General features: G+C 45.5%; 1 protein-coding gene across 2 annotated transcripts in view; it reads right to left on the bottom strand.

Annotated features, from left to right (window-relative positions):
- The window catches only part of LOC109770550 (vacuolar-sorting receptor 1), a 31,217-nt gene extending 15,852 nt beyond the window's left edge, over positions 1-15,365 (bottom strand). Inside the window, exons 1-8 of one of the 2 annotated variants that reach the window (XR_002234612.4) lie at positions 14,850-15,349; positions 9,656-10,348; positions 9,304-9,392; positions 9,097-9,166; positions 8,933-9,016; positions 8,775-8,851; positions 8,593-8,674; positions 1,467-1,549 (exon numbers count right to left, since the gene is read on the bottom strand). Coding sequence is in view for 1 of the 2 variants with exons in the window: in XM_020329259.4 (XP_020184848.1) it covers positions 1,467-1,549; positions 8,593-8,674; positions 8,775-8,851; positions 8,933-9,016; positions 9,097-9,166; positions 9,304-9,392; positions 9,656-10,348; positions 14,850-15,159 (1,488 nt within the window). In the remaining variant the exon portion in view is untranslated. Of the gene's footprint in view, positions 1-1,466; positions 1,550-8,592; positions 8,675-8,774; positions 8,852-8,932; positions 9,017-9,096; positions 9,167-9,303; positions 9,393-9,655; positions 10,349-14,849 lie in introns of both variants that reach the window. The other variant, XM_020329259.4, reaches the window with a different exon arrangement.
- Between the last annotated feature and the right edge of the window lie 8,073 nt (positions 15,366-23,438).

Raw genomic sequence — 23,438 nt, forward strand, 5'->3', positions numbered from 1 at the left:
TTGCTTTGCTACCCCTTTTCCCCCTTCCTTCTTCTTTCCGGTTGATGCAACCAGATGGTGGATCCCTGGAGCTAGATGCCACCGCTGACGGATACTGCTACATGGAGGCCGCCGAAGATCAGGAGTAGTTAGGAGGTCCCAGGCAGGAGGCCTTGCCTCTTCGATCGTTGTTGTTTTTGTGCTTGCCTTCTTAAGGCATCCTTGTCTAACTTATGTTTGTATTCAGATATTGTTGCTTCCGCTGACTCTTGTGTTTCGAGCTTCTGTATTCGAGCCCTCGAGGCCCTGGCTTGTAATATGAAGCTTGAATTATTTTATTTTGTGTTTAGAGCTGTGTTGTGATATCTTCCCGTGAGTCCTTGATCTTGATCGTACACGTTTGCGTGTGATTAGCGTACGGTCGAAATCGGGGGCGTCACACCCCGGGATTGATCCCCTGAACCGAGGGCGCTGCCTACCAATGTGGTCATGGACGACCAATGCAGCCACCACAAGCTCTTCGTCATCCTAGGACGAATCATCCGATGAACAAATGAAGTTGTGAAAGAAATACTCATCCCCGCTATCCATGGTACCTTGTGAGCAAAGCGTCAAACACCACTGGCGACGACCCCGAGTATATTGCCTTTGTGAAAGGCGTCTTAGTGAGCAGTTTCTTATGTCTGATCTTGGCCCTCTTTGCAACTTTCTTGGGATCATGATCTCTTCTACCTCTCATGGCTTTTTTCGTTCTCAAGGAAAGTATAGCCAGGATCTTCTTGCTTGTGTTGCTCTTACTGATGAGCGAGTTGAGACTCCCATGGAGCTTAATGTTCACCTCCGTGATACTAATGGTGACCCCTTGTCTGATCCGCGAAACGTTATCGTCATCTTGTTGGGAGTCTTGTCTATCTAGTTGTCACTCGTTCGGGTATCTCTTATCCAGTCCATATTCAGTGTAGAGGCTGAGTTGCGAGTTATGGCTCTTTTGACAGCAGAGCTGACTTGGTTACTTCAGGAGTTTGGTGTTTCTGTCACTAGACCTACTCTGCTATTATTTGACAGTACAGGTGCTATTAGAATTGCGCTCAACCTTGTGAAGCATGAGCTCACCAAGCATATTGGTGTTCATCTTTGTCGAAAAAAGCATATTGGTGTTCATGCCATTTTGTGTGCGCTGGTGTGCAGGATCAAGTTATTGCTCTTCAGTATGTGCCTTCCAAGTTAAATTAGAGGATTTCTTGCGAAGGCCCAGACTAGAGGGGTGTTGTTGAGCCCAGACTAGAGGGGTGTTGTTGATCCACCATGAGTTTGAGGAGGGGTGTTGAGTACTATATATAGCCATGTAGCCTTTTGCATTTACCCCATTGTATAAGGGGTTTTCAGCATATTTCCTGCACATGTATATATACTGGTCTATGGCCCCATGGGAATACAAATTGCGTATTCCTAACAATTACATGTACTTGTTACGTGCCTAAATGTACCTGACAAGCAGAGAATGTTTTTCCATTGCGAGTTTCATGCCAGCACCCACCATGGTTTATCAAGCATTTTCCAGGACCAGCGGCTGTAGATAAAATGGTTATTCAGTATAAACTTCTCACGCTGTTAATCATCCACTACACACACAAAAAAAAACACTTGTGCAGTTCACAGCATGTGTCATATAATCATGCAAATCGAAACAAATTGTGCAATTCTAAGATGCGAATGTCAACATTACACAGCAGCTACTTCTGAAAAGAACAAATCTTAGAACCACAATCATGATTTTTTAACTAATTCATCATTCAGTGCTTAGTGCCCTGCTAACCAGCAAATGATTAGTACAGGACAGTAGGAATATATCGTATTTCCATGAAATAATACTATATGATTTGGGTTTCATAAACTGGGAGTTGGACAGTTAGCTAGAGGTGCACAGTTGCATGCACCTAACCCACCAAGGCGCCAGTTTTTTTATATTTTCGGGTCTTAATAGGCACATTATGTCACCTTCAAGCATGGCCATCGCCATACAAATTTATAAGACCTTTAACTGAATAAAATGAAGCTAGCAAGTAGACTTAGAAGTTAGAGACGGTCGGTCACAACTCACAACAGCAATACATAGAAGAGTTTATGTAATGTAATGAGATGAAATCCCGATCCTACGCAAGGCCCTGAAATCTGTTGCGCTGCTAGTGCCATGAATGGTTTGGAAGCACAGGAACAGCTGCGTCTTCGACAATGCAACACCATCCTTCAACACGCTATTAGATAGAATTAAGGACGAGGCCCGCTCTTGGGCTGCAGCCGGGGCACCTGGCCTCCGCCTTGTGCTGCCACAAACCTGGGACGTGCATTAAGCCGGATGTAACCGACGATTGTAACTGAACTTCTCCCTTTTCAATGAAAAGAAACGCAAAGGTCTTTTGCGTTTTCTCGAAAAAAGAGTGAAAAAGAAGCAGGGTGCATCGTATGTGATTGTTGTTGTGGAAGGTAGCTAGGGGAGTGCTAGGGGTGACGCACGGTAAGAAGCAAGAACCCAAAGACACGTGGTGGTGGAATGAAGATGTCCAAAAGGCTATCAAAGAGGAGTGCTACAAGAGTTGGCACCATGATAGAAGCACCAGCAATGTGGAGAAATACAAAGAGGCAAAGAAGAAAGCAAAGTAAGCTATGAGTGAAGCAAGGGGGTTAGCCTATGATGAGCTATACCGGCGACTAGACACAAAGGAGAAAAGGACGTTTACAAGCTGCTAACACGTTAAGTATCCCGCCTGGGGAGTACGTTCGCGTAGCGAGAATGGGATTTCCACAACGATCGCAAACCCTTCAGATAGAATCTGAGAATAAAACTCACAAAAATCATGAGAGGAGGACAAGGGACCTCAACCAAGTCCAGTGCATCAAGGACGAGGCAAATCGACTCCTAGTGAAAGATCAGGAGATCAAGAACAGGTGGAGAAAATACTTTGACAGGTTGTTCTATGTGGGGAATGAGAACACTATGCCTGAGCTAGATGACCCCTTTGATGAGAACAATAATAGACGGTTCGTGTTGAGGATTCAAGAGCTCAAGGCTAATGAGGCCCTAACAAGATGGAAGGAGGAAAGGCCTTGGGACCAGAAGGTATTTCTATTGAGATGTTGAGGTGCCTTGTGAAAATGGCAGTAGTATGGCTAACTATGCTATTCAACCATATTTTTCAAACAAGATGCCCAAAGAGTGGAGGAAGAGTACACAAGTACTACCTTCATGAATAAAAGAGATATTCAAAGTTGTACTAATTACCGAGGAATTAAGCTTATGAGTCATACTATGAAGCTTTGGGAGAGTGATTGGGCATCACTTAAGAAGAGAGACGGATGTCATGAAAAAACAATTTGGTTTTATGCCCAGAAGATCGACTATAGAAGCGAGTTTTCTGCCACATTAGCTCATGGAAAGTTATAGGGAGCAGAAGGATCTTCATACCATTTTCATCAGACTTGGAGAAGGCATATGACAAGATACCAAGGACAGTCATGTGGGCACTAGAGAAACATAAAGTCCCGACAAAGTACATTACCCTCATGAAGGATATGTATGATAATGTTGTGACAAGTAATCGGACAGGTGATAGTGAGGCCGATGCCTTCCCAAATACTAAAGGACTACATCAAGGATTACACTTGAGCCCATACATTTTTGCCTTAGTGATGGACGAGGTCAGAGAGGATATACAAGAAGATATCCCCTAGTGTATGGTTCTTGCCGATGATGTGGTAATAGTTGGCGAGACTAGGTTGGGTGTCAATAGGAAATTCGAATTGTGGAGACAAGACTTGCAGAGTCCAAGGGCTTAGTAGAACCAAACCGAGTATATGAGGTGTGACTTTAGTGGTGTTAGGTGCGAGGAAGGAGATATTAGTTTAGAGGGGCATATAGTGCCTGAGAGGGGCACCTTCCGATACTTGAGATCACTGCTACAAAGAAAAGGTGGTATCGATGAGGATGTTACTCATAGAATCAAAGCAGGGTGGATGAAGTCGCGGCAAGCATCTGGCATCCTCTGTGACAAGAAGGTCCGACAAAGGCCCAAAGGTAAGTTCTATAGGACACCAATCAGACTTGCGATGATATATGGAGTCGAGTCTTGGCCTACTAAGAGACAACACATCCAACAAATGAGTGTCACTGGGATACACATGCTAATGTGGATGTTGGCCATACACCGATTGAAGAGAAGCTTGTCCACCGACTAGGCCTGGGCATTTGGTCTAGCTAAGCCGATCGGTTAGGTTCCTCGGGTTATTGAGAAATACAGTTATCAAATATTCATGACCGATCGGTCATTTGAGAAACTGCTAACCAAGGCTTCGGTCAACCAAAAAGTCAGTTCGGTCCTCGTTTTAATTCGAATGGAACCGGTTCTCTGAAAATCTGAGCTATGGAAGAAAGATAGGAAGGGAAAAATGTATCGTACAGGCAAGAACACCTAGTGTGTCCTAATGAACTACTTATGAGGACGTGAATCCATCAAAAAGCAATCCCAACGAGATGGTAAAGGAGATAGGTAAAGAAAAGAAGATGCAGTCTCCCAAGGAGACACAGGAGACACGAAGGAAGGAAAGAGATAAGGCGTTGGGCGCCGGTTGCCGGGCGGCCGAGGCACCTCCACTACCGGAGCTGGCTGCAGCGCTCACTGCTGGCCGAGGATGAGACGAAGGAAGGAAAGAGAAAAGGCGTTGGGCGCCAGTTGTCGGGCGGCCGAGGCGCCTCCATTGCTTGCGCTGGCTGCAGCGTTCACTGTAGGCCAGGGATGAGACCGGGAGTCTAGGAAAGAAACACCTGTGGTGGCTACGTTAGAAATGGAGAATCGGAAGTTGTCCTCGCGTGGGGGTGGGGCTGCTGTTGCTGTCGAGCAGCAAGGGTGGGTTGTGCCTGTGCGTTCTTTTTTTAGGATCCAGTACAATGTGTGCTTTAATTGGGCCACATGGGTTGCTGGGCTTTGCTAGTCTTTTTGGGCCAATGCGTAGCATTTCGATGTATTCGGTCAGTTCAATCAACCCTGGATGGAAACCGAGATCACCGAATAAATTTCGGTTTTTCACACATCAGGACCGTATAAAGCACCGAATTTTTGGTCTTCGGTCTATTCGGCTTCGATGTCGGTTTTCAATCCTCGATTTTTTTGCCCACCCCTGCCACCGGCTAAGATGATTTGGACATATCCAACATAAGGTATTCTAAAGAGTAGCGAAAATACTAGGAGCGTCAGGGCGACCAAAGTTGACATGGGAGGAGGCAGTAAAAAGAGACCTAAAAGACTGGAAAGTACCCAGGGATTTGGCTCTTGATAGGGCTCTTGATAGGACAGCATGGAAATCAGCAATCCATGTACCAGAACCTCAATTTACTTTCATTCACTTTGTTTTGTTAAGCTTCATGCACTAGCCAATGCAACCAAAGGTCCAAACTGATGGAAAGGACTAGGCAATCCACATATACACTTCAACACCCCCTCTTGCGTGTGACACGGGAAGTCAACACGTATATAGACTCAGAGGTATGGCGAAAGCTAGGACTTGAACTCAAGACCTTAGCTTCGATACCATGTTAAGCTTCATGCATTAGCCAACGCAGCCAAAAGTCCGAACTGATGGAAGGGCTAGGCAATCCACATACACACTTCAACAGCTTGTACTCTCTCTTTTTGGGGGCATTCTGACAGGTTCTATAGGGTTTCATCTCTAGCATACCCAACATTCTTGGGACAACAATAGGCTTCATTGTTGTTGTTGTTGTTGTTGTTGTTGTTATTGTTGTTGTTGTTGTTATATTACATGGACTCTTCCCTCCACATTAACCTGATTTTACGCCTGCTTGTTGACTTCACAAGTTGCAAGGGTTCTTCATTATCTTGTTCATGCAATAATTATGTCATGGATGGTAAGGAGTTCCCAATTATTTGTTGTTTAATGGCACTTGATCGATTTGTGCATTTTCTTCAAGTGTTTTCAGCGGAGCCCAGAGCCGGCAATATCAAATAGGTGCCTAGGCTGTGATAGTAAAGATAGATCCGGTTGGTAAAGCAACTAGCGAAGAAGTCTAATAAAAAGGTTGCAACGTCTAGCAAACATAAAATGCTGGCCAAACTGAACTTATTTCAATTATGAAACTCCTATTGCCATATGGACTGCACTCTTGATTTCCTAAACCTCTTCCGCACTTCCATAACTGCAGACTTTGTGGAGCTCTACTGTCTCGGCACACCATTGGCATCTCTCGCTTTCCGACAGCAAGAGTCCTACAGGCTTGCAACAACTCCTTGTCATTATCAAAGTTCTCCATCACGCCTCCTCTAGTATTTTGTGATGTCCCCCGATACGAACTCATAACATATACAAACAGAATGACCATGACAATATACCAGCACGGTTTCATAGCCCACAGTGGTTTACATGCTTCTTAATGCTTTAAGAGACACACTAGCATACATATAAATAACTATATTGTAGCGAACTGAGTGTAGCTCAGATGGTTAGATCCCTTGTGGTGGAACCAACCCATCAGGATTCAAGTCCTAGACTTCGCAGTGGTGGTCACAGTTTCCTGGATTTATTTCAGGCTTCCGACGATGTGTGTTCATTGGGAGGAGACGTTCCCGTCGACTATGAAGGCATCTGTGGCGACTTTGTCAATCTCAAGATGACGGGTCGGCTCAGTCTCTCGAAGGTGCTCATCGGGGTAGGGTGTGCGTGCGTTCATAGGGGTGAGTGTATGTGCATATGTATGAGCGTCTGCATCTGTACTGTGCTAAAAAAACTATGTTGTACATGTATTTCTTCAAGAATGGGGGGGAGGGGGTGTTCAAACTTGTAGTAATTACACTGGAATTAAGCTGATGGACCATACAATTAAGCTATAGGAGAGTCATTGAGCACCGCTTAAGAAGAATGACAAGCTGTCACAAACGTTGGTTTGGTTTCATGCCCGGTAGGTCGACCATGAAAGCTATCTTCTAGGTAACTTATGGAGAGATGTAGGGAGCAAAAGGACCTGCATATGGTATTCATTGATTTGGAGAAGGCCTATGATAAGATATTGTGGAATGCCATGTGGTGGGCCTTGGAGAAACACAAAGTCCCAACAAAGTACATTACCCTCATCAAGGACATGTACGATAATGTTGTCACAAGTATTCAAACAAGTGATGGCGACACTGATGACTTTCAAATTAAAATAGGACTTCACCAAGGGTCAGCTTTGAGCCCTTATCTTTTTGCTTTGCCGATTGATGAGGTCACAAGGGATATACAAGGAGATATCTCATGGTGTATGCTCTTTGCGGACGATGTCGTGCTAGTCGAGGATAATCGGACGGGGATTAATAGAAAGTTAAAGAGTTGTGAAGCAGACTTCGGAATCGAAAGGTACTAAAGTTGCACCATGTAGTAATAGAGTTGCACCATATAGCACCAAATTTGGCATCAAAAATATTCCATCGAAACATACTCATGCGGGATGTAGTTTTAAAGATCTCATCGCGAGGATTCCAACGGTGAAAACGGATCTGAATTTCGACGCACGGTTTGAAAGATATGGATTTTAAAAAAATGAAAACCCGAACAAATGCACGTACACATTCATCAGACATGGAATTGAAATGCGTTGTCAATATGTGCCACGTCAGATGAATAAAGACAAATTTGGATCATGTGACTGCATGCATGCGTGTGTGAGGCGGCCGCTTGCTTCTCCCAAATCCTGCGCATGCACGATTAAGAATTTGGGTTTGATATTGGGGTCAATGCTGCAAAAGGATGGTGATATCCATGAAGATGTGAGCCATCGAATCAAAGCTGGATAGATTAAGTGGCGCCAAGCTTCTGGCGTACCCTGTGACAAGAGAGAGCCACAGAGGCTAAAATGCAGGTTTATAGGACATTGATTCAACCTGTGATGTTGTATGGCTAGAATGCTGGCCAACTAAATGACGACATGTTCAATAGTTAGGAGTAGCAGAGATGCGCATGCTGAGATGGATGTGTGACCACACAAGAAAGGATAGGGTCCAAAATGATGATATATATGGTTGGGGTAGCACTAATTGAAGAGAAGCTTGTCCAACATCGTCAGAGATGGTTTAGGCATATACAACGCAGGCCTCCAGAAGTGTCCGTGCAAAGCGGAAGGATAAAGCGTGTTGATGATGTCAAGAGAGGTCAGGATAGACCAAACTTGACACGGGAGGAGTTTGTTAAGAGACTTGAAGGACTGGAATATCACCAAATAACTAGCCATGGACATTTGTGCATGCAAGTTAGCTATCCACGTGCGTGAACCATAACTAGGTTTCGAGATCTTATGGGTTTCAATTCTAGCCTACCCCAACTTGTTTGGGATTGAAAGGATTTGTTGTTGTATACATGTATTTCTTACACAATTTAACTTCAGTATATAGCAAGTTTTAACAACAGAACTTACTAGCCAAAAGAATGTTGATCAATCATAGTTTCACTACTAGCCCCTTACTGACGCAAGCAGTGTTAAAAAGGAACTGTAAATTGCAAACTGGAAGATAATTGTTTCAACAGTCATTCATGTACAGAAGTTGCAAAGATAGCCAGAAAGAATATTACGTTCACAGTTGCTGTAGCCATCTCCTTTAAATTGCACGCCATTGAATGTGGGGCATTCACACACTCTGCCACGAAAAGTGTCCTGGACAAGTATTGATCACAGCAAATTAAGAAAACCAGAGAATGTTTAAGAACATAAGACTGTGATGTCCAGTGAAAATCATCAACCTATTCATACATACCCTACAAGCTGTTACATTAGCAGCTTTGTCTTGCCAGCAACCTCCATTATCGCTCAGACACTCGTTTGTTTCCATGTCTGTTAAAACAACTCAGGATTAGCACTCGATATTTTAATAAACACAGGTACATAAGGAAAGGTGTAATGTCTTGTCCTTACCATCACTCAGACAAACATTTGGCTCAGTAGTTTCCTCAAAGCCAGCACAAATAGCTTTGAGGACAGCTTTCCTTCCTAGCTTTCCTGTTCTTTTCAAGACTAAAATCAGCTAGAGCAGGTGCAATTTGGTTACATCCTTACATTAGATCTTGTGGAACATTTACCTCGATATTGTCGATTGTTCACAACAAGAGTAGGCAATATGGTAACATCTCCTCTTGACCCTTTCCCAATCTATCTAACATCATAGATCATATTAAACCCCAGGATACAAAAGTGTATTTAAGTTGATAAATTGAATTGATAATAGTCTACAGTGTTTCAGTTTTACTTATAAATTTCACTTGACTAATTCTATAAGGCCAGTTCACCTGAGAGTCCTGCTCCATTTTAAGTAAAGGGTGGTCAGAATCATCATTTGGATCTCCCATGCACTTATCAATCTTCTTCACTTCCAAACCTGTTGAAGTGTAAAATGACTATTACCTTCATGCTTAAATTAGTGATGCCACTTTAACTATCAGCAAGGTCTCTGATGTCATACAATGCCATTTCTACAGATTATGTACATACGCATGTGAATTCAAATGCATACGAACTTATGTGCATTTCTTAAAAACATGAATGTGTTATGTTAATTGTAATAAAACAAGCGCAATTAATTACAATGAACATGTTTATTGCTGAGTGATGGTAAGTCTCAGAAAGAAAAGAGGAGCCAACCTAGTGATTTAATGACTGTTTCTGCGCACTTTTTGTTATACTTCTTCTCCTTCATTGGGCACCTTATGTGAAAATCAGTCACATAATCCCACCAGATCCATGGCTTTTTTATCTCATTTGCAACATTAAACACACAAAGCTGTCTCAAGTTCTCTACAACAACATCTTTTCCATCATAGCCAGTACTAAAATCTTGTTCTGGATCAGGTGCACAATACCTTCCATGGTTTATACACTGGGACTTGCATTGTTTGCTGACAACAAATGCTTGAGGGCAATACCAAGTAATATAATGGGGTGTGAACTGACTATAACCACCTTTTTCAAGTAACTGCGCAGCTCCCTTAAATTCCTTCAGAAAATGCATAAGCATATCACATTTAGGCCCACATTCATCATTGCTATTTGTCCACAACTCATACTCAACTCGGTTATCAGGATGTGGGACAGCCTCCCTCCAATCAAGATTCACATTTACCATTTCACCATCTTTAACAGCCTTCTTCAATTGTTCTCCAAATTTCTTATCAATTAAAGCAGAAGGAATGGATATGTTCTGTATATATTTTGCAGCCTCATCATCTTCCTGAAGTAAGTCCATTGTTATCAGTGGCTCATCCTTGTCATCAACTACAAGCACTGCTGAGGCACCAGCATATTGTGCATTCCAGACCTTCTTAGCAAACAGGCAATCTGGATAACATACATGGAGAAAACAACATTAGCCTTTTCTTTAAGTTGCTTAAGTGGCTAAACAAGATGAATACTCCCTTTTCAGTTTAGGGCATCTCCAATAGTTTGTACATAAGCATGTATGTATAGACATCCACATCATCAACCAACATTACAACATATTCTACTCCAATAGCTTGTATGTAACACTAACGGACTAACCCATACTTATATACTCCCTCCGTCCTTTAAAGAGTGTACTTCCAACTTTGTTGGAGGATCAACTATCTCAAAGTTTGACCGAATTTATGCAAAAATATATCAATATTTGTGAAATCAAATAGGTATATGACGAAAGTATATTTTATCACGAATCTAATGCTACTAATTTGATGGCATAAATGTTGATGTATTATTATATAAACACGGTCAAATATAAAAAAGTTTGACTTTCCAAAAAAGTTGGATGTACACTCTTTAAAGGACGGAGGGGGTATTCTATATTATTTCTGTTCTTTCATGTTATAGTCTTCTCTCTACTTTTGCCTTGGCTTGCCTGTAGCTATGGTCATGAAGTTATACCAACAATGAACCAACTCTCTCCTAACTATTACTCCGCTCCATATAGGATTTAGCTGATGTGGCAAAAGCTAACTAACGATGACAAGACATTGTTGGAGATGCCCTAGAACCATCTCAGAAATCACTGTAACCAAGAAGGATCTAATAAAGTGGTGGACCACGTATTAATGCAGCATGGCCACTTCTCTCCTTCATAAACTGTCAAGATGGGAATGGGCCGGGTCGACCGACGCGACCCAAAATGTCAAGGCCAATGGGCCAAGTGGGTTGGCCTTAAATTATACATGGGTCAATGGAGCCGGCACCATGCGACCCGATGGATCAGATGGGTCGACCCAGTCAATTCGCTATGCACTAGTCGCTGCTGGCCGCCCCCGAGCGTCTCTGCCGCCGGCCGCCCCGAGCATCTCTGCCGCCGCCAGCGTCCCTCCCGCTCCTGGTGCGCCTCTTGTTCGCCGTCTTGGTCACCATCGAGCTTGGCGTCCCGCTGCCCCGGCCACCATCGAGCTTGCCGTCCCGCTGCCCCGGCCACCATCGAGCTCGCCATCCTAAACGCCGTTCTGTTCCTCTCGAACTTGGCCAGCTCGCCGTCTCAGTGGCCTTCCAAGTCTCCGGATTTTGCTCACTCTTCCCGGCTTCCTCTCCTTCCCAGCGCAGCTGCAAGCCAAGCATAGGCTAGACTACTACTGTTTTGGTTCTTGGTCAGTAAGTATATGTGTAGATTCTGTAGTAGGAGTTCTAGAGTTTCAGTAGGTGCTTTCTGCACAGGTGAGACAACTATAGCTTCAGTGTAGATTTTGTAGTAGTTTCAAGTGTTGGTTCTGCAGTAGTCCCGGTGCGTATATGTGTAGGGAGTTTTTGACTCTTGTAGACTGCAGACATCGAATATTTAGGTTGACCTGTAGGAGTTCTGTAGTAGTCGGGAATATTTCAGTGTTGGAGTTTGGGATGTCCTGTGCATACGTGACAAGTTTTGTCAATCTTGATCTTCAAAGTAGGCTACACTAAAATATTCTTCTGTTCATAAATATGACAGTGTCTTCGGGGCAACAATTTGCTGAACTTTTGGGTCGGCCTCATGTACCCAACGGGTCAGTGAGGCCACAAATTTCTGATGAAATAGGTCGACCCGTGGCCTCATATATTGACCTTGGGGCCACTGGGCCAGGTCCGGGTCGGCCCATTCCCATCTTGAATAAACTGGTTGGTTCCACATCCAGGCTCTCCTGCCTGCGCAGTGAGAGGGTCAAAGGCCCATGTATCTTTTCCCTTTTGCCTCTAACTTACCCCATCGTGAGGGAGACTAGAAATACTCTTCCACCACCTCCTCTCTAGGATTAGCTTAGAATAGAACTTTTTCCGGTAGAACTTAGCTCCACCTACCTCCCCTTGTGGGAACAAGGCCACCTCCCGGTGAAGACTCCGAGAAGTACAAGATTGTTAGCCTGAGCTGTGAGTGCTCGGGGCCGAACTATGAGTACTTGGGGCGCTGTAAGCAGCTAGAAAAGGAGTTATGGACTAGCGAGAGAAACACTTGATTTCTGCTGAGAGGAAGCTGTATTCTATTGCTAGCTATTGGGTTATATTTATAGTACAAAGGGAGGGTCGGATCCTGATGTCTAAACCGACTATGTAGCTGCTAGTACATGCAAAACTACATGTCTAGATGCATTCACTTCCTTACTAACTAAGAAGGCTCTAGCCGACATGACTATTGCTTCCTAGCTAAGTAATATCTAAGTCCGCTATCTGCAGACAGTGGTGGAGCCCACAATCACCCCCTCAACCCTGTCGGAGGGGCTTGATGTCGACGATCCTGACCTTGCCGCGCAGGTCCTGGAAGCGTACACGACCAAGAGGCTTTGTCAGAATGTCTGCCTTTTGCTCACTGGTTCCGACGAACTCCACAACCACCATGCCCTTCTTGACACACAGTCCCGTATGAAGTGGTAGCCGAGATCAATGTGCTTGCTGTGGTCGTGAAGTACCGGATTTTTGCACAGCGAGATGGCGGACTTGTTGTCAACGTAGAGGATCGCAGGGGTAGCATCTCGTTTTAGTAGCTCGCCGAGAAGACAAGCCAACCATATCCCTTGGCACGCCGCTGTCGCCGCTGCAATGTACTCGGCTTCGCACGAAGAGGTGGCGACGACCTTCTGCTTATGTGATTTCCAGCTCATTGGACTGCTCCCGAGGGAAAACAGCACGCCTGAGGTGCTTTCTAGAGTCCACGCCACCGGATGTTACATGACAATTTCATCATCTTACATGACAACAAAATGTCCCTACCAATTTATAGAAGTGCGCCACAACATGCACTTATTCACAACCAATTGTATATATCAGTCAATACTCTTTGTGACGCACACAAATGCCCACAAAACTGAATTCGTTATTATCTACAGTATGGTGATTCGGCCCGCAATGTTGTACGGCGTTGAGTGTTGGCCGACTAAAAGGCAACATGTTCAACAGTTAGGTGTGGCGGAGATACGCATGTTGAGATGGATGTGTGGCCACACAAGGAAGAACCGGGCCCGGAATGATGATATATGAGATAGAGTTGGGGTGGCACCGATTGAAGAGAAGTTTGCCCAACATCATCTGAGATGGTTTGGGCATATTCAGCGCAGGCCTCCAGAAGCTCCAGTGCATAGTGGATGGCTAAAGCGTGCTGATAATGTCAAGAGTGCTCGTGGTAGACCGAACTTGACATGGGAGGAGTCCGTAAAGAGAGATCTAAATGACTGGAGTATCACCAATGAATTAGCCATGGACAGGGGTGCGCGAAATCTTGCTATCCATGTGCCAGAACCATGAGTTGGTTGCGAGGTTCTTATGGGTTTCAGCTCTAGCCTACCCCAACTTGTTTGGGACTAAACGCTTTGTTGTTGTTGTATGGCGATTTTAGCCGAAAAGGCCACTCTAGCAGAGTCGCCATCGGGCCCCTGATCGCCATTATTTATGGAGGGGACTCCATATGGAGCCTGCAAGCCTCCATATTTGGAGGTTGTGGGGCTCCGGTTTGGAGGTTGCTCCATCCGCCAACTGCTCGCACGAGAGGGCAGTTTCACCTCCCTCATCAGCCTACCGTGCGTCCCATCTCTCCCTGCCAATTAATGGCGGTCGCCCACGTGCCAACTGCCCGCGGCCATTCCCACCACATTTTTCTGCCGCCTTTTTCCTGCCGCGTGCCATGTTTTGCTGCCGCCCGCGCCTACAAAATGGCCATAGCTCATATTGCCGCCACCCATAGCCTTTACTTCCCTCTGCTCTGCCCGCAGCCTCCACTTCCCTTCCCGTGGCTGGACTGGGTGCCACTCTCAAAGGAGGAGAGGCGTCCGCTCTCATCGCCGAGGAAGAGGAGGAGAGGGATCAACAGCATTGTTCAAAATTATGCTAACCATTAGGTGGGATATCCATGTGGATGTTTGCCTTAATTTCGAGCATTGTCGACGGAATCGAGTCGCCGCCGCCGAAATCATCCTCGCCCCTCACCGTCGTGCTCGTGCCCCCCCCCCCCCCCCCCCTCGCCGCTTCTGTGACCGACGGCAACGGCGGCTGCGACCATGGTCGTGCCATGGGCGCCACCGGCCTGTTGATGATGTCAGTGAAGCAAAATAGAAGCTTCCAAATTGGAGAATAAGTATGTGGTCAATGACATATGGGTCTCATATGGACCAAAATTACGAAGTCTGGGATATGGCTGACTCTGACTTTGCACGGCGCATGTTCAGCCTCCAAAAGTATAATGTGTGGTGTGTGCAATACAGCGACTGCGAATATGATGACTCTGCTAGAGTTGCTCTAAAGCAGCTCACACTGCCGACTCCTGCAAATATATCAGCGGATCCACCAGAACCGCAAGCGAACCACATAACATCGCAAAACTGCGGAGCAACGGTGACAGAGATTAAAATCAGGAGAAGGCATCACTCACTTCCGCGGTCTATGAGAAGGAAGCTGGGGAGCGCTCCAGGCTTGGTGCGGAAGAGGTGCTCCTTCCTGCCGCTGTTGAAGGCCTCGCAGGCGTCTGAGTTGCCCTTGGGATAGACGACGGCACCAGCCATGCTCCCGCCGTACTGCGGGATGCCGAAGTTGCCTATGGCGCTATCGTGCCGCCCCCGCAGAGCTGTCGGCGACGTGACCATCAGGCTGTTCTTCTCCACCACAAACCGCGCCTCCAGCTCCACCGCCGCCGCGAACGCCAGCAGCAGCAGCAGCAGCCACCTAAACCCTAGCCCCCACATCGCGCTCGTGTTCAACTGCTCTGGTGGCGGCGGGGAGCGAGGGGACGAGGGTTCAGATCGGAAGCGGAACTGGACTGCCGAGATTACTGGGCGATTTGCCGGTTTCTCTGTCTCTCTCGTGTCCACGGCTCGCTTGTTGAAGTGCGACTGAGATTAGTGTGTGACGCTGTCAACTGACTTCGTTGAAGAAGGTTCGTGGACCAGGTGCACCGAGCAGCTGTATATCGGGCAGGCACAGCAAGCTATAAGAGCAGATTAGCAGATGCCGTATAAATCTGTCCTGCAAAATTGTTAGATCCTTTTTAAGTGCTCCATGGTGTACAGATTTTAAGCGTGTCACATAGACAAAAAAATAATGTGGCAAAGCAATTAAAAAAAACATTATGATGATCTCAAAAGGAAACGGTGCTAAGCACATGGACCTATACAAAATGACTATACAAAAGAGTTTTTAATTGTTAAACAATTCAAAAGGGAAACTTAGCTACAAAATCTAAAGCACTTATGCAGCGTGGAGACTACTCCAATTGGCCCTAAAACTATTTTTTTTAAACTATGGCCCAGCCCATAACAGAACCTACAAAAAGCATACGCAAAATTTAGAAACTTGGATAAAAGTTGCATTCCGCTACATAGTTCGTCCAAAACACACGGGAGATCATCTTTAGTAAAACTAAGACATAGATAAGGTAGATTTAGCTTGACGTAGAGGGCGGCGGCTCACGGCGTAGTACCCGTTCCCTCATCTCATGAGTATGTTGGCCAGCTCGTACTCTTCCTTCGCCGCCTCGAGCCGATCGGCGGCGCCATCCTAACCGGCCACTACCATGTCCTTCGCGACGGCGAGCTCAATCTCCGCCTCGCGCAACCTCTTGGTGGTTGGCCAAAGAGCGTCCCTGATCTCATGGAAGCGAGCCCACACGCACCGGCCGCCACTGCAGGATAGCGTGTCGCGTTCACGCGCCTGCTTCGAGTGCCATGACTCAATGGCGGGCCCGCTGGAGCTGTTGTGCTAGGTGCGCTTGCGCGGCGGCAATCCCCTCCCTCCGCCTCGACCACCATGCTAGTGCCCTCCCGCCATGGCTCTGAAGGAAATGGATGGGCTGCCGCAAAATCTCTCGCCGGAGTTTGGAAAGGGGGGCGACTGAGGAGAAAGGAGACGACGGAGGAAGTGAAGGACGTGAACCCTATATAGCGGCTCGGGGCGGTTTTGCGGGTCGCTCGTATATTTTTATGGGAAGGGCCAAATATACAACATTTATTCGGGCCGGAAAGTGGTCAAATATGCTAAATCCGCTGGAAATATGCGGGCGGGGAGGTTATAGCGCATTTGCAAGAGTTGCTCTAATAAGGTGATGTTAGCGGGCAATAAAGATTTAAATAATACTCCCTCCATCCCAAAATAAGTGACATTGATTTAGTACAACCTCCCTCCACCCAAAATAAGTATGTTTTTGCTGAGTTGGAAGAGAGAGAATAGGGGAGATGAAAGAAGCGGGTTGTATATCTATAGTCAGTTGTAGCACATGCTTCAAAAAGTTTTGTGAGACGAAAGGTGCGTCGTATAGTCAGCAGCTGCCATATTATTAACCATGCTCAAACATTTCCACTGTCTTATTTATCTTGACATATAGTTTATCCACATCATTAAGTAGGTCCATCATATAAAAACACTTTCCTCACTAAATTTTCTTGCACATATTCCCACTAGCTGCTCGGATCTACACCGTCGGTGGTCCGCCGGCAGATACACGAATGGTGGTCGGTCGGGCTCGGTGCTAGCCCAAAAGCTCGTCGGCGCACCGTTGCCACTCATTAAGTGCGATGGCCGCCCAAAAAAGGTCGTGCGTCGCGTGTATACAACGCCGGAATATCTCGGATGGGTGTTCATCAAGTGCTTAAACGACGGGGTATGTGCTACTTTAGCTTCGATTATGCTCTCGGATTTGACTAGTTGCGCTAACTTAAATTTTTATTGTGTACATTGATATATTGATAGAGCGCAATTTAGTAGATGTTCGTGCATGTTTAGCTAGCATAGAGGCCAGAGATGAGACTAATGCACTTGTTGCTAGAATAGAGGCTAGACATGAGACTAGATGCAAGAAAGCAACGTCTAATTCTTTAGACTCGAAGAAGAAAGAAGCACACAAGATGGAGCCTCCTCGGCAGATCAACAATGAATGCATCCAGAAGGCACTAATCCAACTTACAAGAGCAGTTATGGAAGTTGGATATCTTCTAAAATGTATTCTTGTGGTTCTTGTTTTCTTTGGTCTTGCTTTTCTAGTCAAAAATTGGTGATGTATTCCATGTACCGAAAATCAATGATGAAAAGTTATGGACTTGCAAAGAAAAGTGTACGCGGACAGGATGCGGCCGGGGTGCGTCCGCGCGTTGGGCGCACGGCCACCGCATCCCAGAAACTGCCAGGACACGACCCCATTGCCCTACCCAAACAGACAGAATCCGGGCAAAACGGACGTCAGTTTGGGGTCGTGCGCTGGAGTTGGCCTAACTGCTCCTCCGTGTTGTTGTGCGTCGCTGCCGCTTTGCACTGCTGTTGCCCTCGCTGGCCGCAGCCGCTGTCGCGCCTGCCTCCGGCCGCCGCTCCCCCTGCTCACTTCGCGGGCGCACCCCATTGCTCACGGCTGTGCCTGCCTCACGCCGGCCGCGCCCCGTGTGCGTCCCCACCACGCCAACCCGCGCGGTGGCTCCCCTGGTCGTGCCTGAGCCACACCCCGCGGCACCCCGCTGCCGGCCGCACGTGCATGGCCTCTGCGCCTGCCGGCGCTCGCCGTGTGTGCCTGTGCGCGTGCACAGTCATGGCCACATATGGCTTTGTGCCACTGACCTATGGGCCCGACCTTGTTTAGATTAGAACTTATTTTGGTTAGATTAGTTTAGTACCTAATTAATCTAAATGGCCCTATGACGTGTGAGCCATCCCCTGTTAATTAACCTATTTGAAAACAAATAAAGCCATGTTAAAAGAATGTGTCACACACACGCGGGACCGACATGCACTATTCACGTAGTTGATCAGTCAAATGATTGACATGGTCAACTAGGCCCACTGGCCCTACCTGTCATCCACTGTGTCTAGTCCAGTGTGGGTATAAAATGTATTTTACTATCTATAATTCAAATTAATTAATAAATCCAGAAATATCAGAAAATGCAATAAACTTGGGAAATTCATATAAAATAATCCGTAACTCGGATGAAAATAATTTATACATGAAAAATGACCAGAAAATAAGACGAATCCGAATATGCCATCCACGTACCTGTCACATGCCTCTAACATAGCAAACATGGAACCTTGCCCTCCGGATCAATACCGAAGAAATTGGCCGGAACCGGGAAAATATTCTCGGATATTTTCCCGCTCCATCTTTAACACTCAGCGCTGCATTAGTGAAGGAAATATGCCCTAGAGGCAATAATAAAGTATTATATATTTCCTTATATCATGATAAATGTTTATTATTCATGCTAGAATTGTATTAACCGGAAACATAATACATGTGTGAATACATAGACAAACAGAGTGTCACTAGTATGCCTCTACTTGACCAGCTCGTTAATCAAAGATGGTTCTGTTTCCTAGCCATAGACATGAGTTGTCATTTGATTAACGAGATCACCTCATTAGGAGAATGACGTGATTGACTTGACCCATTCCGTTAGCTTAGCACCCGATCGTTTAGTATGTTGCTATTGCTTTCTTCATGACTTATACATGTTCCTATGACTATGAGATTATGCAACTCCCGTTTACCGGAGGAACACTTTGTGTGCTACCAAACGTCACAACGTAAATGGGTGATTATAAAGGTGCTCTACAGGTGTCTCCAAAGGTACTTGTTGGGTTGGCGTATTTCGAGATTAGGATTTGTCACTCCGATTGTCGGAGAGGTATCTCTGGGCCCACTCGGTAATACACATCACTATAAGCCTTGCAAGCATTGTGACTAATGAGTTAGTTGCGGGATGATGTATTACGGAATGAGTAAAGAGACTTGCCGGTAACGAGATTGAACTAGGTATCGAGATACCGACGATCGAATCTCGGGCAAGTAACATACCGGTGACAAAGGGAACAACGTATGTTGTTATGCGGTCTGACCGATAAAGATCTTCATAGAATATGTGGGAGCCAATATGGGCATCCAGGTCCCGCTATTGGTTATTGACCGGAGAGGTGTCTCGGTCATGTCTACATAGTTCTCGAACCCGTAGGGTCCGCACGCTTAACGTTACGATGACAGTTTTATTGAGTTTTGATGTACCGAAGGAGTTCGGAGTCCCGGATGAGATCGGGGACATGACGAGGAGTCTCGAAATGGCCGAGACGTAAAGATCGATATATTGGACGACTATATTCGGACTTCGGAAAGGTTCCGAGTGATTCGGGTATTTTTCGGAGTACCGGAGAGTTACGGGAATTCATATTGGGCCTCAATGGGCCATACGGGAAAGGAGAGGAAGACCCCAAAGGGTGGCCGCACCCCTCCCCATGGGCTAGTCCGAATTGGACTAGGGAGGGGGGCGCCCCCTTCCTTCTTTCTCCTTCCCCCTTCCCTTCTCCTACTCCCACAAGGAAAGGGGGAGTCCTACTCCCGGTGGGAGTAGGACTCCCCCCTTTGGCGCGCCTCTCCCCTTGGCCGGCTGCCTCCCCCTTGCTCCTTTATATACGGGGGCAGGGGGCACCCCATAGACACAACAATTGATCTATTGATCTCTTAGCCGTGTGCGGTGCCCCCCTCCACCATATTACACCTCGATAATACCGTTGCGGAGCTTAGGCGAAGCCCTGCGTCGGTGGAACATCATCATCGTCACCACGCCGTCGTGCTGACGAAACTCTCCCTCAACACTCGGCTGGATCGGAGTTCGAGGGACGTCATCGAGCTGAACGTGTGTAGAACTCGGAGGTGACGTGCGTTCGGTACTTGATCGGTCGGATCGTGAAGACGTACGACTACATCAACCGCGTTGTGATAACGCTTCCGCTGTCGGTCTACGAGGGTACGTGGACAACACTCTTCCCTCTCGTTGCTATGCATCACCATGATCTTGCGTGTACGTAGGAAATTTTTTGAAATTACTACGTTCCCCAACAGTGGCATCCGAGCCTGGTTTTATGCGTTGATGCTATGCATGAGTAGAACACAAGTGAGTTGTGGGCGATATAAGTCATACTGCTTACCAGCATGTCATACTTTGGTTCAGCGGTATTGTGAGATGAAGCGGCCCGGACCGACATTACGCGTACGCTTACGTGAGACTGGTTTCACCGTTCGGAGCACTCGTTGCTTAAAGGTGACTGGCGGGTGTCTGTCTCTCTCACTTTAGTTGAACCGAGTGTGGCTACGCCCGGTCCTTGCGAAGGTTAAAACAGCACCAACTTGACAAACTATCATTGTGGTTTTGATGCGTAGGTAAGAACGGTTCTTGCTAAGCCCGTAGCAGCCACGTAAAACTTGCAACAACAAAATAGAGGACGTCTAACTTGTTTTTGCAGGGCATGTTGTGATGTGATATGGTCAAGACATGATGTGATATAATTTGTTGTATGAGATGATCATGTTTTGTAACCGAGTTATCGGCAACTGGCAGGAGCCATATGGTTGTCGCTTTATTGTATGAGATGCAATCACCATGTAATAGTTTTACTTTATCACTAAGCGGTAGCGATAGTCGTAAAAGCAATTAGTTGGCGAGACGACAACGATACTACGATGGAGATCAAGGTGTCGCGCCGGTGACGATGGTGGTCATGACGGTGCTTCGGAGATGGAGATCACAAGCACGGTGCTTCGGAGATGGAGATCACAAGCACAAGATGATGATGGCCATATCATATCACTTATATTGATTGCATGTGATGTTAATCCTTTATGCATCTTATCTTGCTTTGTTTGACGGTAGCATTATAAGATGATCTCTCACTAAAATTTCAAGATAAAGTGTTCTCCCTGAGTATGCACCGTTGCGAAAGTTCTTCGTGCTGAGACACCACGTGTTAATCGGGTGTGATAGGCTCTACGTTCAAATACAACGGGTGCAAAACAGTTGCACACGCGGAATACTCAGGTTAAACTTGACGAGCCTAGCATATACAGATATGGCCTCGGAACACAGAGACCGAAAGGTCGAGCGTGAATCATATAGTAGATATGATCAACATAGTGATGTTCACCATTGAAACTACTCCATCTCATGTGATGATCGGACATAGTTTAGTTGATTTGGATCACGTAATCACTTAGATGATTAGAGGGGTGTCTATCTAAGTGGGAGTTCTTAAGTAATATGATTAATTGAACTTAAATTTATCATGAACTTAGTCCTGATAGTATTTTGCAAATTATGTTGTAGATCAATAGCTCGCGTTGTTGCTTCCCTGTGTTTATTTTTGATATGTTCCTAGAGAAAAATTATGTTGAAAGATGTTAGTAGCAAAGATGCGGATTGGATCCGTGATCTGAGGATTATCCTCATTGCTGCACAGAAAAATTATGTCCTTGATGCACCGCTAGGTGACAGACCTATTGCAGGAGCAGATGCAGACGTTATGAACGTTTGGCTAGCTCAATATGATGACTACTTGATAGTTTAGTGCACCATGCTTAACGGCTTAGAATCGGGACTTCAAAGACGTTTTGAACGTCATGGACCATATGAGATGTTCCAGGAGTTGAAGTTAATATTTCAAGCAAATACCCGAGTTGAGAGATATGAAGTCTCCAACAAGTTCTATAGCTAAAAGATGGAGGAGAATCGCTCAACTAGTGAGCATGTGCTCAGATTGTCTGGGTACTACAATCGCTTGAATCAAGTGGGAGTTAATCTTCCAGATAAAATAGTGATTGACAGAATTATCTAGTCACCATCACCAAGTTAGTAGAACTTCGTGATGAACTATAATATGCAAGGGATGACGAAAGTAATTCCCGAGCTCTTCGTGATGCTGAAATCGATGAAGGTAGAAATCAAGAAAAACATCAAGTGTTGATGGTTAACAAGACCACTAGTTTCAAGAAAAGGGCAAAGGGATATAAGGGGAACTTCAAGAAGAACGGCAAGCAAGTTGCTGCTCAAGTGAAGAAGCCTAAGTCTGGTCCTAAGCCTGAGACTAAGTGCTTCTACTGCAAAGGGACTGGTCACTGGAAGCGGAACTACCCCAACTATTTGGTGGATAAGAAGGATGGCAAAGTGAACAAAGGTATATTGGATATACATGTTATTGATGTGTACTTTACTAGTGTTTATAGCAACCCCTCGGTATTTGATACTGGTTCAGTTGCTAAGAGTAGTAACTCAAAACGGGAGTTGCGGAATAAACAGAGACTAGTAAAAGGCGAGGTGACGATGTGTGTTGGAAGTAGTTCCAAGATTGATATGACCATCATCGCACACTCCCTGTACTTTCGGGATTAGTGTTGAAACTAAATAAGTGTTATTTGGTGTTTGCGTTGAGCATGAATATGATTTGATCATGTTTTTTGCAATACGGTTATTCATTTAAGTTAGATAACAATTGTTGTTCTGTTTACATGAATAAAAACCTTCTATGGTCATACACACCAACGAAAATGGTTTGTTGGATCTCGATCGTAGTGATACACATAATCATAATATTGAAGCCAAAAGATGCAGAGTTAATAATGACAGTGCAACTTATTTGTGGCACTGCCGTTTGGGTCATATCGGTGTAAAGCGCATGAAGAAACTCCATACTGATGGGATTTTGGAATCACTTGATTATGAATCACTTGATACTTGCGAACCGTGCCTCATGGGCAAGATGACTAAAACGCCATTCTCCGGAACTATGGAGAGAGCAACAGATTTGTTGGAAGTAATACATACAGATGTATGTGGTCCAATGAATATTGAGGCTCGTGGCGGATATCGTTATTTTCTCACCTTCACAGATGATTTGAGCAGATATGGGTATGTCTACTTAATGAAACATAAGTCTGAAACATTTGAAAAGTTCATATAATTTCAGAGTGAAGTGGAAAATCATCGTAACAAGAAAAATAAAGTTTCTACGATCTGATCGTAGAGAAGAGTATTTGAGTTACGAGTTTGGCCTTCAGTTAAAACAATGTGAAATAGTTTCACTACTCACGCCACCTGGAACACCACGGTGTAATGGTGTGTCCGAACGTCGTAATCGTACTTTATTAGATATGGTGCGATATATGATGTATCTTACCGATCTACCACTATCGTTTTGGGGTTATGCATTAGAGACAGCTGCA

This window comes from Aegilops tauschii, chromosome 1, assembly GCF_002575655.3.
Source record: "Aegilops tauschii subsp. strangulata cultivar AL8/78 chromosome 1, Aet v6.0, whole genome shotgun sequence".
Taxonomy (NCBI): Eukaryota; Viridiplantae; Streptophyta; class Magnoliopsida; order Poales; family Poaceae; genus Aegilops; species Aegilops tauschii.